The sequence below is a fragment of the Oryzias melastigma genome, linkage group LG4 (genome assembly GCF_002922805.2).
Source record: "Oryzias melastigma strain HK-1 linkage group LG4, ASM292280v2, whole genome shotgun sequence".
Lineage (NCBI taxonomy): Eukaryota > Metazoa > Chordata > Actinopteri > Beloniformes > Adrianichthyidae > Oryzias > Oryzias melastigma.
The window spans coordinates 21,855,378-21,871,857 of record NC_050515.1 but is presented as its reverse complement, the minus strand read 5'-3'; the positions used below and the strand labels follow the sequence as shown (position 1 = coordinate 21,871,857).

Below are 16,480 nucleotides of genomic sequence, written 5' to 3'. Positions count from 1 at the left end.
AATGTTCTATTATTGAGGGTGGAACTAAAAAGGTTTAAATAAAAAAACGTTCGAGTTTTACAGGAGAATTAGAAAAACTTTTTTTTTTATGACATTTGGGTGAAAGGTTCTTGGCGGTCAAGTGTGGATTTAGCACCCAAACCTTTAGAAACTAAAGGCAGCTTTAAACTGGCAGAAAACTGATTTTTTTGTGGTTTTAAAGCTGAAACCAGAAGTGCTGCCTCCTGCAGTCCTGTACTTCCTCTGCTGTCACACTCAAATATGGAGTCAAACTGGTTTGACAAGAACAAGTTGAACTGAGAGTCAGAGAGTTTCAGAGGGAGACACAGACTTCTGATGTCATGTTCCTTTGGCGGACTGTTTAGCTGACTTTTTAACTTATGGTTCTTCAACCACTCTTCCAAACGAACAATGAAGAACACCGGACCAAAAGCAGCGGTGAGTATCTGACCCCTCTGACGCTCTCACTGCTGTTGAAAGAACTCCTAGCAAGCCTAAACATGAACAGAGATGCCTATGATCCACCTTCACACATGTTCTTTCTGTGTAAAGTTCAAATAGATTTGACTATTTTGTGGCTTTGAAAGAGCAGAATTCAAGTGGTTTTGATCAAACAGAATTAAAATGCTGTGTCACTATAAGAAGCCAAAGGAGGAATTTGAGCAAAGTACACACTAAATATGAAAGTTTGGTGTCTGGAGCAGCTCATCAGAATGGGATTTCTAATCAGCCACCGTCTAAAAATGAATAACTGGACCATTGACATTCGAAAAGTCTGCTACTAAAATTCCTCGGAAGAACTTTTTTCTGGGGATCCAGGAAAAGCTCAGCTGCTGTGATCGGAAATTTTCCTCTATCAAAAATGTGCATCAGGAACGTTTTCATTCTAAAGAAGGAATGCACTCCAGTGCAGACACACCTCAAGCAACAAAACATTACACCTGCCTCATGTGATTAGTCAAGGAATTCATAGTTAAAAGGTCAACCTTATTTTTAATGAAAATTAAAAATATATTGTGATACAACAAATTCTTATGCTTTTCCAAAGACTTTTATTTGCAGTAGGATTATTGACTTGTGCTGGTACATTTGATGTAAATTAAAGACTGAATACAATTTTATTCTTTGGCTTTGAACAAAAATGCAAAAAAATGAATGAATAATAGTTTTTTTTAGTACAATTTTGTCATTTTATTTAGATTTTTTTCCCAAGAAATTTTTAAACGGAGGTGGTTTTACCTGAGTTCAATTTAACTGTTCTTTTTTTTATCACTGATGACATAATTTGAGATCAAAAAGCACTTTACCTTTCCTTCAAAATGCCAGAGTTTGTCAGAGTGGTTTATAATTAGAATACGTTTAAAGCTCATCTTCTTATTTTAGATGTAGTTGCTGTTTAGAGGCTAAGTTCTTAAAGTATAAATGCAAGTAAATTGACTGCAGGAGGATCTTATTTGGCATAGAATTTATTTTATTTTGAAAGTAAAGTATATGTGCTCCTTTCAAAGGAATATATATATAATAGGAATATAGCACTTGTTTTTCAATATCGTAAGCTAAATTTTAAAAATGAATGGCTTAATGGCAACAAAAATATAATAAAGAGTATTTTTCTAAACAGTGAGGTGGGTCACCTAAAACTGATTCTTTTGATTTTAAGTCAACACATTCTTACTCCCAAATTGTCATATATAAACATATATACACTGCGTCGCTTTTTGACATTTTGTGTATCCCTAACTCGTCATTTTTTTATGTGTTGGCTCCCATTTAAATCAGGAGTTCCCAACCTCCGGGCTGCGAACCATACCAATTCGAGGGCTGTTTGATACCTGGCCAAAGACACGAATTAGGGGTCCCCAACCCTCGGGACACGGACTAGTACCCTAACCCAGTACTCTTTCCACGTCTCGAGGGTTGGAGACCCATGATTTAATGAGAACAGCCACCATGTCAAAAAATGACAAGTTGGGGACACCCTAAACGTAAAAAGTTACCCGAACCATAAGTCCATATAAGACCAGTTGGGAGTGAGTATGTGCTAAGTGGAAATCTGTCACCAACATTTGTAAGGTGTTGCAATCCCGTCAGGTAGGAAATAAAAGACTAGACAGTCAATCCCATAAAATATTTAACAAATCAATATTAATAAATATTTAATTGTCATTGTATAAGTTGAAATTATGTGCCACTATTAATTTTCACTTTTGTATGATCTTTCAGGAGTCCTGTACTTTGTGATGAAGACACCAACTCAATGAAATCTGCCAGGAACAAAGGCATCACAACACCACAAACAAAATGAGTTTCCATGACCAGTTGACAAATGGAAACCATCAGGACAGTGACGAGGAGCTGAAAACAGCGGACTGGGACGCAAGAAATCCAAAAGGCAAAGACTTTCTGAAGCCAAATCAGACGGAGAAAAGATCCATCAGTCCTCTGAGTCTACTCAAAGAGGATCTAACCCAGTTGAAAGAAGGAGTTTTGAAAGTATTCAAGGACAAGGATGCAAATTCTAGGGTGAGACAGTCCCAGGAGAAAACAAACAGCCCACTGGCTATTCTCAAGGAGGACCTCTCCAATGTTTTTAAAGTCGGTCTTTCAAAGGAGCGAGACAATAAGGACAACTTATCAAAGGCTGATTCCTCCAGAGTGGAGAACCCTTTAACAAATTTGTTTAGAAGAGACAAAAACCTTTTAGAGAAGTCCCCAAAACCAAAGGACGCTAAAGACTTAATAGAACGAACTAAAGATTCCAGGGATGTTTCATGTATGCAGAGCAAAAGCAATACTGAGGGATCTAACAAGAAAAACTTGTTGAATGAATTAAAGCACAGCGACCTGGACACCAGTTGTGCTGAGGAGAAAGCTGTGGTGGTCAGGAGTTTGATTCAAACACAACAATGTGAGATGACCTTAAATACAGGTACGGCATCGAATAGAAGCAGCAGCTTCCCCTGGAATCAATGTATTCTCAAAACTAATTTGTCATGTATAGATGTGGTTCGGAGTCCCTTGGCGTCACTTACTGACTTTTTGGGTGTCCCCAACTTGTCATTTTTTGATGTGTTGGCTGTTCCCATTAAATAATGGGTCCCCAATCTCCAGGCCGCAAACCGGTACCGTTCTGGTACCCTAACCCTAACCCAGTAGCCTAACCAGGTATCGGTACCCTGACCTGGTACTGGTTCCATGTCTGGTACTGCATCCCAAGGGTTGGGGACCCATGATTTAATGGGAAGAGCCAGCACGTCAAAATACCGAAAGTTGGGGACACCCAAAAATGTTTGTTCACAAGTCTTGTCTTATGCCTTAGTCAACACTGCTCTTATGGGTGGATGCGGGCAAAAAAAAATTGGCAAGCCAGTAGGGGCATGCAGATAGCCTGCATGAAATTTTTAGATCCTAGACTGAGATCTTAATGTAGTGCAAGGGGCCCGATAGTGCTGTTCAAACGATAAATGTCAGCTCCTGTATTTTGTGTGGGAATACTACTGGTGTCCGACAGACTCAGCAGTCTTTGCGCACGGTCAGTAAGGAGCCAGTACTCTTACCCTATTAATGACAAGAGCCCAGAGCAAGGGCACCGTATGACAGCATCACCAGTGTGTCATAAGTGCATGCAATCTACAATATCCATAAAAATACTTCACTATACACTTCCCACATATAGTTCCATTTTCATAATGTCCCTGAAGGTGGCCGCACAAGCCTCAAGATAGCTGCGGGGTACACCTGCACTCCCTCCACACCTGTCTACGACCCTCCACAGGCCTGGACATTGCAAAACCCCTCAGCCAGCCTCCGTACAAGTGCATGTGACTAAGGCATCTTTTATTAAGCAATTGTAACCTAAAAGTAATAAAAAGGCTAAATTAGGTCAAGTTTGATGTTTTGTGGTTTGGTGACTAAGTTTGGGACTTAATCAGTTCAGTCATTAAGTAATAATAAAAAAAAGCTATAAGTCCATTGTGGCCAAATGTTTCTTGTTTTCTAGGTGGTTTTAATAAGCCTCAAATCCTTTTTTTTCTGCATTGCTTTTTACTAAGATAAGTATCCAAAATTTGGACTAGACTCTAAACTTTTTTTCTTGCTTTTTAAGTCTATGCTAAAGATTTACAGAACATCCGATCAGATCCTTAAAAGTATGTCTGTAGTTTCAGGGAGTAAAGAGGAGGACCCACTGGTAGAACGTCCTTCTCTGGAGTCTCTGCCACCCAGGACCACTTTATTAAGCCTGATAAGTTTATCTGAGCATCACCTGAGGTGAGTTCAAACAGTTCAAATATGATAATGGACAATGCTTTCAGTATTAGTTAGTAAAGACTATGAAGTAGAACTGATGTTTAGGTGTTGTGTTTTTTCAGGGAAGAGGCAACAGAGGACCTTTGGTCACCAAAAAACTGTAAGGCTGCTTTTAATATTTAAAAATTACATTTTATTATGATTGATAACTGTTGGTGAATTCCAGAGTGTCATCTGCAAAGAACTTTACTTTAAAGAACTTCACAACTACTTTTAAATGTTATGATTAGCATGCCTTAATTAAGCATGAGCGGATGTTGTTTCTTTGCAGTTGCCTGCTATTTGACCCTTGATCCCAACACGGCCAATTCAGAGCTCCGCCTGACTGAGCGAAACAGGAAGGCGACTCGTGTCTGGTTAAACGCCCCCAACCCGGAGCATCCGGAGCGATTTGAACATTGTCCCCAAGTCCTGTGCAGGGAGGGGCTGCTGGACAAGGTATACTGGGAGGTGATCTGGAAAGGAGGTGCCGACATTGGCGTTGCCTACAATAAAATCTCCAGAAATGGCGACACGACGGGCTGTCTGCTGGGACACAACCAGTGGTCGTGGAGTCTGGAGTGCTCAGAGGGAAACTACACGCCATGCCACAACAAGAAGAGATTCGAGTCCTCTGCACCCGAACCTTTCAGCCACAGGGTCGGGGTTTACCTCAATTGGTCTGCCGGATCCCTATCCTTCTACAGCGTCTCTCAGGAGGACATGGTCCACCTCCACACCTTCACTTCTACTTTTACTGAGCCTCTGTACCCAGGATTCTGGGTGTGGTCCTCTGATGGCTTTGTGTCATTGTGTCAGGTAGAGATGGACTGGGAGAGGCTTCTGCAGTGACCACCAGTTTCTGGTTTGTTTTCCCCTTTAAATCGTATGTTCCCACTCAGACAATCCTAAAAAAGTTGGGGAGTTTGACAAATTCTATCTCTATCATATGCAAACAAACAGTCACTTTTTTTATGACACCTCTGTCTCCAAGTAAACCTGATGCTTCTGCAGCTATAAGAATCATTAAGGAACCAAATAAAACAAAAATGCTTCTGTCTCTGTGTTCTTTCATTTATAGAAAAGCCTTTAACACAAACTGCCAGTCTTTTGGTTAATATGATATTGTGTGCCCATGGTTTTCTGACCTGAAGTTGGCTCTCCTGACTCCCCCGAGTCTCCTGCAGCTCCTTTTCTAGCTGTTCCAGGCGAGCAACCCGCATCTGCAACACAAGAGCTAGTTGTTCTGATATGCTTTTTCTTCCAGAAGATTCAGTTTCATCTCTCATGCTACATTCACACCAGGCATGTGACACTTGTTCAAGTATACGCTAAACGAGCATTCTTGAACACATTTAGCATATGGTGTTCTCACTGTTGCTGAGGCTGGTGTTAGCATAGAATTATGTAGCTTCAACAACAGCCAAAACCTCCTTTTTTTTACGACAGCCTCACCTGAGTTCTCTGCACCATGTCATCACTGCTGCCGAATCGCTCCTCCATTACGGAACGAATCTGCTGGACCTCAAACTCCAGCTGCTGCCGGATCAAGTCCATCTGCAGAGAAAACTGCAAATGCAAACAGATCAGAGGTCAGTGTATCGACGCTGCAGGGACACAGAGGTGCAGCAGAAAATGTCTTAAAAGTCCCACTCCAGTCATCTTTTGATCTATTGTAAAAGCATTCAACTATTGCATCATGAAAGACCACTGGGAATGCTTTAAAGATGGAACACAAGATGACTGGAGTGGGACTATAAAAGCAGAATCCAAGCACACAGACTAAGGCCTGTATACAGAAAAATAATGTACCTCTGAGTTCAGACCTTAGTGTGGTTGAGTGTCAGTGCAGCTCACCGTGTCGATGCGTGGCAGCTGAGACAGCTTCTGAGACAGCGCTTCCAGCTGACTGAAGTACCAGCAGCGTTCTCGTTCCTCCCGGTCGATCTCCCCCAGCAAGAGGTTCCTGCAGATGTTAATATTCTCTGTTTAACTTCCTCAGAAGATCCAGATAGCCGTACCAGAATCCAAAAAAAACACCATCAAACCCCTGCTTGCCCTATTCTATACCTTTCTTTGTACAACTCCTCCAGGTGATGGTCGCTCAGTCGTCCATCTGCTCCACAGATCACAGCTGTCTTGGGCGGGGCTCCGTCCAGGAAGTGGTGCGGCAGCATGAGGCTGGCCGTCTCCCCGGCGGACGCCATGCTCTGACGTGATGCAGGTCTGAGTGGACTCTTGGACCTGCTAACTGCTGCCACAGAGGATGAGGAAGTAGAGGATGGAGGCAGAGCCAGGTGATTGCCCAGCTCCATACCTCCAGCTACAGCAGGCCCCGCCCCTGAGAGCCCCACCAGCCCGAGACCAGAAGTTAACAACCTCAGGTTGTGAGGTTGGTGCTTGAGTTCATAGTAGTTGGTCAGGTCCATGTGTAGCTCTGAGGAAGGGAGAAATTAACCATAATTAGAAGAAAAAGAGTTCTAGCGTCCATACATGTTTTTTCTTCAAGAGTCAGAAGTTAAAAAGCAGAAATGAAATTAGTTGTTTAGGACGTCAAAACAAGCGCTTCATCAAGGCCATTTTTTAATTACATGAGTTGACTGGAAGACCAAATGTGATGCATTCATTCTATTGAAGTACTAATGTCATTAAACCTGTAAACTGTGGCAGAAACAGAGCAGACCAGCTGCTTTTAATCAGGTCTGTGTTAAATGGATTCCAGGACAAATAAACTAATAGATCTGAACTGGCTGCTTCACTGGAGTCATGAGGACGACCTACCGGCTGTGGCCAATTGGGATGGATGATGGGGATGGTTTTTTTCTGTGCAAATGAGTCGGAGTTCCAGCAAGCTTCTAATGAAATGCCAGTAACTGGTTTTATTTGATTACAAACATGAAGTTCTGTCAAGCAGAAATCTTTAAGCTATATGACTTCACAAAAGCACATCTTCTTGGAAAACCCAACAAATGTTTCAGCAAAAATATAAATTGAAAGAGTCTCTTGAGTCTTGAACCCACTCAAAATGTTGCTGTGTGTAGCAGCTGTCAATGTCCAGGTCTCATGAGGACAAAGTCCTCTACAGATGATCCAAAATTCTTTCGATTAGGCAGTAAATCAGAGTCAAACCTTTCAGTTGATGCAGCACGTCGCTCCTCCCAGACGAGGCTAGAGTTCCTGCTTCCTGCTCCAGCTTACTCTGCAGCTGCTTCAAAACCTCCTGCATCCAAGCAAAACAAAATGTTTAGCAAAAAAGAACGATGGACATTACTTTGCTAAAAATAACAAGCTAAAGTATTGACCAAAGAAATTTGATCTCCTTGAAGAAAATAACAAAAACAGTCCTGGTTCTCAAACATCTTGCAGGTGCTGACCGTGCAGATGTGAACTGCAGCTGCACGTCAGTCTTCAGTTTCTGGTCCGTCCTTGTCCTGATTTTGATGCTAAACCCGGCTGAGCTACGACAGATAATCCAGCTGCTCAGCATCATTGCACGTGTCTAAGCGTGCGCGGGCACATGCAGATTAATATTCCTGCACCTGATAGGATTTTTGATCACGCTCTCATCTTTGACCTCAAAAAGTTTTATTTATTTATCTTTTAAATTTCTAGGGCACTCGATTTTGGAAAGATTGATTCGGACAGCACTATAAAATGGCGAACGCACTATATAGTGAATAGAGAAGGATTTCAGACATAGCCCAAGTTAGACACAATGGGTTTTTAATGAAAGTCTGGATCCCACTAATGATATAGGGGTCTCAGAAATTAAAAATATCATACATAATATGAATGGTATGGGGTTAAACTGCTGGGGTATAGATAGGTAAAGGGGTAAAGTTAAATGATTCAGATGTGTTTTGTATTTTAGACATAAACAGGCCATTTTTTTGTTTCTCTTACTGTTTTAAACTAATCACACTTATCTGTTGGTTATATTATCTGTACACAAACCTGTATAGGATTAAGTGATTCAGCAAAAGAAAGGCGAACTTTATATGAACTGAAGAGCTTTACGACCTGCAGTCACTCTCGGGAACTGATAAGCCTTGAGAACTCTGAATGAACCTGCTTAGATCTCAAAATAATTTATATCCGTGGCTTAAAGACCATTAAAGATGCAAGAAAGCAGAACAGCATCAACCAATGAGAGGATCCTTGTTCTGATTTTGAAAGGTTTGTCGATATATTACAATTAATTTAAAGATAAATGTTGTACCATGTAAAATTATTGCTTGTGATGAGCGGTTGAAACATATTTGTAGTGTTGTTTATTTTTGACAACGTAAAGGAGAAGTGATCACTTTAACCTTAAACCCTTTGTATCATATTTGATTCACATATTTCTGAGACCATTATCTCATTAGCATGACCCAAACCTTTCTTAAAAAACCATTATATATCACTTGGTCCATATTTCTGCCATGCAGTTCATCATTATTCCACTAGGGACAGAAGAAGGCGTTTTTCTCCTCATTTCAAAATGGCTGCCTCCATGAGATCTCATACTTTTGCCGGGAAAACATTTAGCAAATTTTCTAAACAATTTTTTTTTTTAAGACTACTTGCTGTATTGATAGAATGTAAAATTTGTTGTTAACCCTTTAACACCTGAGGCGTCACCGGTGAGGCTTAACCACAAAATCTTTAACATACTGTAATTTTTCAACCGTAAACATGATGAACAGAAGATTCTAGCATTTGAAAGTTATAGTAAATTAAAGAAAAGTTAAAACGTCAGATAAGTCTTTAGATGATAAAAATGTTTGTATTAAATCTGAGACAGCGCAAATAAGATATTTTTTCTTGAATACTCGTCAGTATTTTTGCAACTTTAAATTTGAAGACTTTCCTCCCACAATGTTCAGCTGCACACTAACCTTCATGCCAAACGTCTCCGTCTCCAGTTTGGACAGGTGGTTGGAATTGTCCTCCAGCTCCCTCCTCAGGTGGGAGTTCTCCTTGCGGAGCACCTCCACCTGGTGGGCCAGCTGGTCGTAGGAAGCCACAGCATTGGCCATCTTCTCACTGCGCAGCAGCTCCTGGAGGAGAATTCACACAGGAGGAGGCAGGGTCAGTGAATGTGACGCAAGCAGAAAAATCCAGAGTGACTCAGCAGAAGCAGAACCGAAGAGACGCAGGAAGGTTGCTGCATTGAGCCCAGCACAGAGGGGTGTCTTTTTTATGTTATTTGATGCTGCTACAATATGAAGATCCAGTTTAAGTAAGTTTTAGAGACGTTCACAAATTTTTTTGTTTTGATCTGGAAGTTCAGTCTTTAGAAAATGTCTCTTTTTCTATCTCATATTGACAAAAAACATATATATTTTTTTAGATAAACAGCGTGATAAAGATGGACTAATCCCTTTATAATGATTAAATAGAAGGGTCTAAATTGAAAACATTTAGTTTGAACAGTTTAACTAAAATAGATTTAAAAATAAAGAAAGAAATGAGCACAAAACGGAATATATATGAAAAAAACAGCATTAAAAAATTGGGAAAAAAAACAAATTTTACAAAAAGGTTGTACAGAATTTATGGTCTTTTAGTGAGGACAGAAACATGCATGCAAAATATCAATAAAATGTTGAAAGTGACAGATCATTCGTTTGCATCTGCACATGCTCAGTTTGGCCCCTATTTCTGCTCATGTGATTCAGCCAGTGACCTTCAGAGCAGAAATGAGAGCTCAGACGCTGCAGAAACACACAGTCCTGATTGTTTAAGTCCCCAACAAAAAGAAAAAAAAATCCCATCCTGTCTTTAATTCACTTTCAAAATAAATTGCTGCTGTCAGATTACTGCTCCGCTCAGCCTCTGTGGGGTGGGTACAGTAAATGTCATTGCTGAATTTTAATGAGAGGCTGACCCTCTGCATCCCTCCTGATCCTCCTCCCTGGGGATTGTGGGTAGGAGATGACGTACTCTCAGACTGCAGAGGACAAAATGACTTCATATTGGACGGACACACACAGCTTAAGATTCATGTCAAAATAAATAAACTCAAACATTTTTTAGGTTAGTCAGCTGAGACACAAAGAACTGCAACAAATGAGCTGTGCCAATCTTCAAAATACAGATCTGAATATAGTTGCCACAAATTCAAATTTCTTTACCATCTGCTTTATTACATCTAGTTAAAAGTTTTTTTTTACTTCTAGGTGACATTAGTCATTAAAAAACATGGCACACATTTTCAAACTTTTCCTTCAGGGCTGAACAAATAACCAACCAGCAAGCGATGAGTTTTAATGCCATTTAAAGATCCACTGGGATGAAAATAATGTGTTTCTAACATGGTCTTGTGGAATATGTTAGATGATGGAGGACATATATAAGGAAAATTTTGCAGTGTGTTGAAAGCTGGCAAAAGACCAATTGGCCGCTGCAAAGATGCTTTGAAAAGAGATATGAAAGACTTTCACATAGATGCTGCTACTTGGACTGCTACATGCAGCAACAGAGGCAGATGGCATTCCAGCCTAAAGCAGAGTATCCAAGCTGATGTACAGAAAAACCCTGAGAGATTGGAAAAAACAGCGCTCCTGTCCACCTTTCAATGTCTAACCTCAGGGTATAGTCGGATGCGACTGATACCTGCCGACATGGATGTTAGTTCACGGTGCAGCTCAAAGTCTTAGTCTGGGTTTAAACTGTCTAAAGTTGAAATTTTGAAATGTCAGATTATGTCTTGAAAAGATCAGGGATCCTATTGAAAGTTAGCCAAAAGCAGGCTTAGCAGAAACCATTGACTGTAAATGAGAACTGGACCAAGTAAGTGTGACATCGCTTATTGAAAATGACTGACTTCCATCTCCAACCAAATGAGGTCAACTTAGTTGACATTTTGTCGTGAAACAAACACCGGCATTTAGGCTTCAGGAACCAGTGATTGGTCCAATTTGCTCTGAGTGAATTTCTCTATGGTGACCACTTTCACCAATCAGGGGAGAGCTTGTTGGAAGTCCACACCCCTAACACTTGAAATAGAGCTAGGGAGACACATCAAACACTTAGGCTGAGCCAGAATTCCCCCCCTAATCACTATATGGTGCATTCGCCATTTTCTAGTGCTGTCCCAATCTACTAATTCCAAAATGGAGTGTTACAGAAATTTCCCAGAAGTCTTAACAAAAAAACTAGCGTCCATCGATGCTCTCTAGATAAGCGGATATAGACCACAATGCATTGCGGTCGAACAATTTCGAACAAAAAAAACGTGTTTAAATGTAATGTTTGAATAAATCATCCACATTTTCACCATCAGAACAAAGTGGAGTCATAAATAAACATCGTGAAATGTTCATATTTATTCGTTTTTTACTTTATTTGCTAAAAATTGGTGACGTCATTTCTGGTGTTTAGAAAAACAAAACAAAAGTACTGAGCATCATGTCCGAATTGTCTTTCAAATCCAGGGCACTACATAATCCCGCTCTATATAGTTTTTTAGTGGTTAGGGGTTGGGGGGCAATTCGGACACAATCTTTATCTTTATCATTTGTTGAACTCGTATGGGCCCAGATTAATTCTATTCATTTTTGTAAATAAATATATTAACATTTTTTTTTTTTTTTAAACTCCTTTGCTTCTCTCATCTTCCCACTTAGTTTCTCACAAGGATTTAGGCTACATGAACCCCGCAGGTACTTCCTATTTGGAACGTCAGTGGGGAGGAGTCACTCTGTCCAGTTCTCATGCACCAAACCAAACTAGTTTACTGAAACTAGATCATATAAAACCAAGATCTAAAAAGTCAAAACGTGTGGATTCAGGCAGGTTCAACTGGGTCATTTTATTCAATTTGACATGTTCCGTATATTAGGCAAAACACACAGTGTTGCCGTGTTTGGTGGCTATCAAACCCCAAAGCATCTTCAGCTGCTTCATCAGAAAAATCCACTGTTGAAAAAAAATAGCAACTCAATCTAACAAGGAAAGCTTTAAACATTATTTAATGCATGCTGATGTATAGAGTTCTCAGAAAAGTTCATAGCAACATTTTCTACACATAGGGACAAAACTGTACTGCTTGTACAAGTGTAAAACATTTCCTACTAAAGAATATAGTAAAAATCTATGTTTTACTGCTCAGAAGGGTGCAGCAGACTCCAGGCTTTCCCTGCAAACAAGCTGCAGCTGCAGCAGGTCATAAAGTCCTGAGTGTGACTCTATATCAGCTCCACTGCAGTTTGGATTCTTCCCTCAGGACACAGCAATGCAGGGATCCTCATGTACTGGCTGCATGTGTGTCTGTGTGTGCTGTGAATTCCATTTACTGGACACTAGCCTCCACCCTGAGGCACAAATACAAAAAGATTCCATTATCAAACATCATTTTTTTCTAAACTAAAGATAAAAGAGTTGATCCAAAGTGGAGAGACATCAAAGCAGCAGATTTTCCAACCAGCAAAAGAGCAATTCACAGCTTTCACATTGACTCATTAAAGAGATGATCACTGAGATGAACACTCAGAGCTCACGCAGTCAGCTGAGCGTTGTCAAAGACCTGCGGCAAAGCAGATATCTATCTACAAAGTAAGACATCTACAAATGCTATTGATGTATTATAAATGTCTAATAAAGGCTTCATGGCAAATGTCTTAATGAGAAGCATATTAACTCTCATAAAGCAGAAGATAAACATTAACATGTGCTAATAAATGTCTCATAAATGTCTAGTAAGGATTTATTAAGGGCACTTTAATAAAATAACATTTATAAGGCACTATTAACACATTTAAAATCCTAAGAATGAATGTGCTAGATTATAAAGGAATCATAATATAAAGCATTTTCTGTTTAAATATCCATCCATTTGGACATAATAATAGTCTCTCCAGCGTGTCCTGGGTCTTCCCTAGGCCTCCGCCCAGTGGGACATCCCCGGAACACCTCTCCAGGGAGGGGTTCAGGAGACATCCAGACCAAATGCCCGAGCCACCGCAACTGACTTCTCTCAATGTGGAAAAGCAGCTGCTATACCAGCTCTCTCCGGGTGATTGAGCTTCTCTATCTCAGGGAGCACCCAGCCACCCTCCGGAGGAAGCTCATTTCAGCCGCTTGTAGTAGGGATCTCGTTCTTTAGGTTCTGACCCAGAGCCCATAACCATAAGTGAATATTGGAACGAAGATAGACCGGTACGTCGAGAGCTTTGCTTTGTGGCTTTGCTCTCTCTTCACCATAGGTGAAAGGGTCCCAAATTCATGGAACTGTTTGGACAATTGACCCTTCCAGCTGGCAGTACATTGAAGTTCATAGTAATTAAAGAGCACAACATATTATGGTTAATTTTCCATTCCCCTAAAAAGTATACTCTATTAACTCTCATGCAGCTGTAAAATAAACCTGATATAAAATAAATGTGATGACCCTGGAAATGATCCTCCAGATTCACCTGCAATGCTAATGCTACCATGTTAGCATGCTAGCATTACCAAACTCTCATTTGGGTATTTTTGTTTTTAAAATTTGGGATATGTTTTTATGTGAATGACTTTGAGTTCCTTTGGTCAGAAAAGTCCTTTACAAGTGAAGTTTGATTTGAAGGGGATAGATTCTACTCCGATTTTTAGCCCTTTTTTGTACCACATAAACAATAAAATTGTGAGCAACTTGTCACTTTATTGTCTCTGATGTGCAAATAAAGATCTTTTAAGTCTATTTTCTTTGAGCTTATTTTTTCTTGGGTTGCTTTTAAAATCTCAGATAAAGCCCTTCACAAATAAAAGCAGTTCAAATTTGTTTGAAGTCACTGCAGACCCCAGCTGGTGTGTGCATGTGTATGTGTATGTGTATGTGTGTGCCTTTAATTTTCCCATCAAAGACCTTGGACATATTGACTTTCCCTGTTGCCGTAGCAACAAGCCCCCCATCTCCCCGCCTCCTGCTGACACATTTACATCAAGGGATGGCTCTTTCTGCTCCATCTCTCTCAGAAGCGTTGTTCACGCACACAGACTGCTCCTGCAGTTGCTGCAAAGAGGAGAAACGTGCACCGCCATAAACCCGACGGAGCACACAAACAAGCCGAGATGCAACTTTAGTAGAAAAGACACACGTGACCTAGATTTGAAGACAAAGGTTTGGAAACAACTGTGTAAATCTGAATTTTTTAAATCAATTTGATGCAAACTGAATTCAGAAAAAAATTAGCTTAAAGCTAAAGTGGGAAACAATCCCTCCTTTTAGGAAAAACTGTAACATTAAAGGCTTTGGAGCATTGAGGAAAACACACAAGTCCACCAACATGACCTTCTCAGAGCCGCACAACTGAAGGTCGGGAGGAAAACTGGCAGTCCGTAGTCCGCAGGATCATGAAGAGGTGACAAAAATAAGAGAAGAAAAATGTGAAGAAAAAGGCCGGTGAATTAAATAAATCTTGAAGAAAACTATTTTTTACAGAGGGAAAGTCAAGACAATGGAAAGAGAAGAAATCTGCTGACATGACAGAAGCATCACTCATGCTGAAGCTGCTCGGCAAAAAACTTCCACCCATCCACATGCAGAATCCATTGGAAAGGAATTTTAGATTCAAGGATCCCATCTTTAGCATCTTCAAATGAGTAAAAATCCTACTTACTCAACATTTAAACTCTGGTTATTGATTAATTCCAAAATCCCTGAATTCCATCAGCTGAATAAAAATCCAAAAGCACCAGCAGCCATCGCCTTTCACAAATTACCTCCATCCTCTTTCACTCCAAAGCAGAAGCATGAAGAGTAAACCAGAGCGACGCGGATAGAAGGAGTAGATTCACAAATATGCTGGAAGAGTGCAGATTGACGCCATTTTCCCACCCTCCCTTTTCATCCTTCTCTTCTTCTGTCTTCTTGCCTTACGGATGTAGTTGCCACGGTAACCAGACAGTTTCAAGGGAATGTACAGATGGAGGATGGGAGGAATGAGGGGGTGGAGCAAGCAGGAATAGTGATCGACGCTCTTTGTCCATAAAACATGAGGACTAATGTGTGAAGTGGGTCACAACTAAAAGATAATTAGAATAAAGTTTTTTTATCCTTTCACCTCTGCTTCTATTTATATATGTATTTACCCTGAAACATGGTAAACCACTGAAATAGCCTCTGTCTTGTATGTGAGAAGGCTGGAAAATCAGTTAATTCGTCTGAAAAAGTAATAAATTGATCATAAGGAGACATTTGTTTTACTTGGACTTTAAAAAATATCAACATTTTCCACAAGTTTAAGACTTTCAAATGAATATAAATATTTATGGCACAAAAAAATACATGCTGACTATATAAAGATGAACAGTGGATAAATTGGGACTGGGACCAACCATGAGAAGACATTCATTTTTTTTCTTTAATTTTACTATATCCTCTTTGGGGTCACCGGAGCCTGTCCCGGCTATTGTTGGGTGTAAGTAGAGTACATCCAAGATCACAGACCTATACAGACCAAGTACACTTCAGAGCACGGATCTGCAACCTAAGCCACATGTGGCTATCTTAACCCTCCATTGTGGCTCTCTGATTAAAAAAAATAAAGTTTCTAATTTCAAACAAGAACTAAAGTAAAAAATAAGTGGTAAAGGGAAAAAGTAAATTCAAACTTCTTTGTATCCACTCACAAACAGTTGAAGAACATAAAATATCACTCTGCGATGTTCCAACAATATATAGAGCGATTTGTAGTTTAACAAAGTCGAGCTAAAACATTTTGACAGATTTTTGATTGCGATGTACCACAGAAAATCAATCCAAGATCAGTAAGCACATACAGAATTCATGTTCAAGGGTTTTTAGGCAGATTTTCTATTTTTTAACAAATTGAAGTATTTTAGGTGCCCACTTAACAGTCAAATAATACAGTGTTATTAAATTAGCTCTGGTTTCATTTTGATTTGCTAGAGTCATGCATTTCTGGCAGAAGTGCACCACAAACTCAGAAATAAACTGTTTTTTACTCATTATATTATCCTATATATCCTGCATTGAGATATGTGACACAGGAAGTCTTTTATTTTGAAAAGAAGTCATAAGAAACTTTGTCAAACAATATAAACTATTTTATATTTTGAAAAAAATGCTATTTTCATTTATCTTTTTATGCTAAAAAACAATAGTTTATTTATATGCATCATAAATAGGAACAATATCTTAAATACAAATCAGTGTTTTCTTTCTCTAAAGGGTGAGCTAAGACTTTGTGGCTCCTGATGGGTT

General features: G+C 39.8%; 2 protein-coding genes across 3 annotated transcripts in view; one reads left to right on the top strand and one right to left on the bottom strand.

The window, feature by feature from the left end:
* On the top strand, positions 1-5,338 carry LOC112150229 (E3 ubiquitin-protein ligase TRIM69; the record flags this gene model as incomplete). The annotated part of the gene is given in 5 exon segments (XM_024278329.2): positions 1-438; positions 2,224-2,929; positions 4,161-4,269; positions 4,371-4,408; positions 4,580-5,338. Coding segments are annotated over 4 exon segments (1,335 nt in total). The 3' UTR covers positions 5,140-5,338.
* The window catches only part of apc2 (APC regulator of WNT signaling pathway 2), a 39,707-nt gene that overhangs the window by 15,245 nt on the left and 7,982 nt on the right, over positions 1-16,480 (bottom strand). The window contains exons 1-7 of one of the 2 annotated variants that reach the window (XM_024278325.2): positions 14,977-15,099; positions 9,168-9,329; positions 7,417-7,507; positions 6,358-6,724; positions 6,145-6,253; positions 5,743-5,856; positions 5,436-5,510 (exon numbers count right to left, since the gene is read on the bottom strand). In XM_024278325.2, the coding sequence (XP_024134093.1) occupies positions 5,436-5,510; positions 5,743-5,856; positions 6,145-6,253; positions 6,358-6,724; positions 7,417-7,507; positions 9,168-9,329; positions 14,977-14,982 (924 nt within the window). In that variant the 5' untranslated portion in view covers positions 14,983-15,099. Of the gene's footprint in view, positions 1-5,435; positions 5,511-5,742; positions 5,857-6,144; positions 6,254-6,357; positions 6,725-7,416; positions 7,508-9,167; positions 9,330-14,976; positions 15,100-16,480 lie in introns of those variants that run through there. The other variant, XM_024278326.2, reaches the window with a different exon arrangement.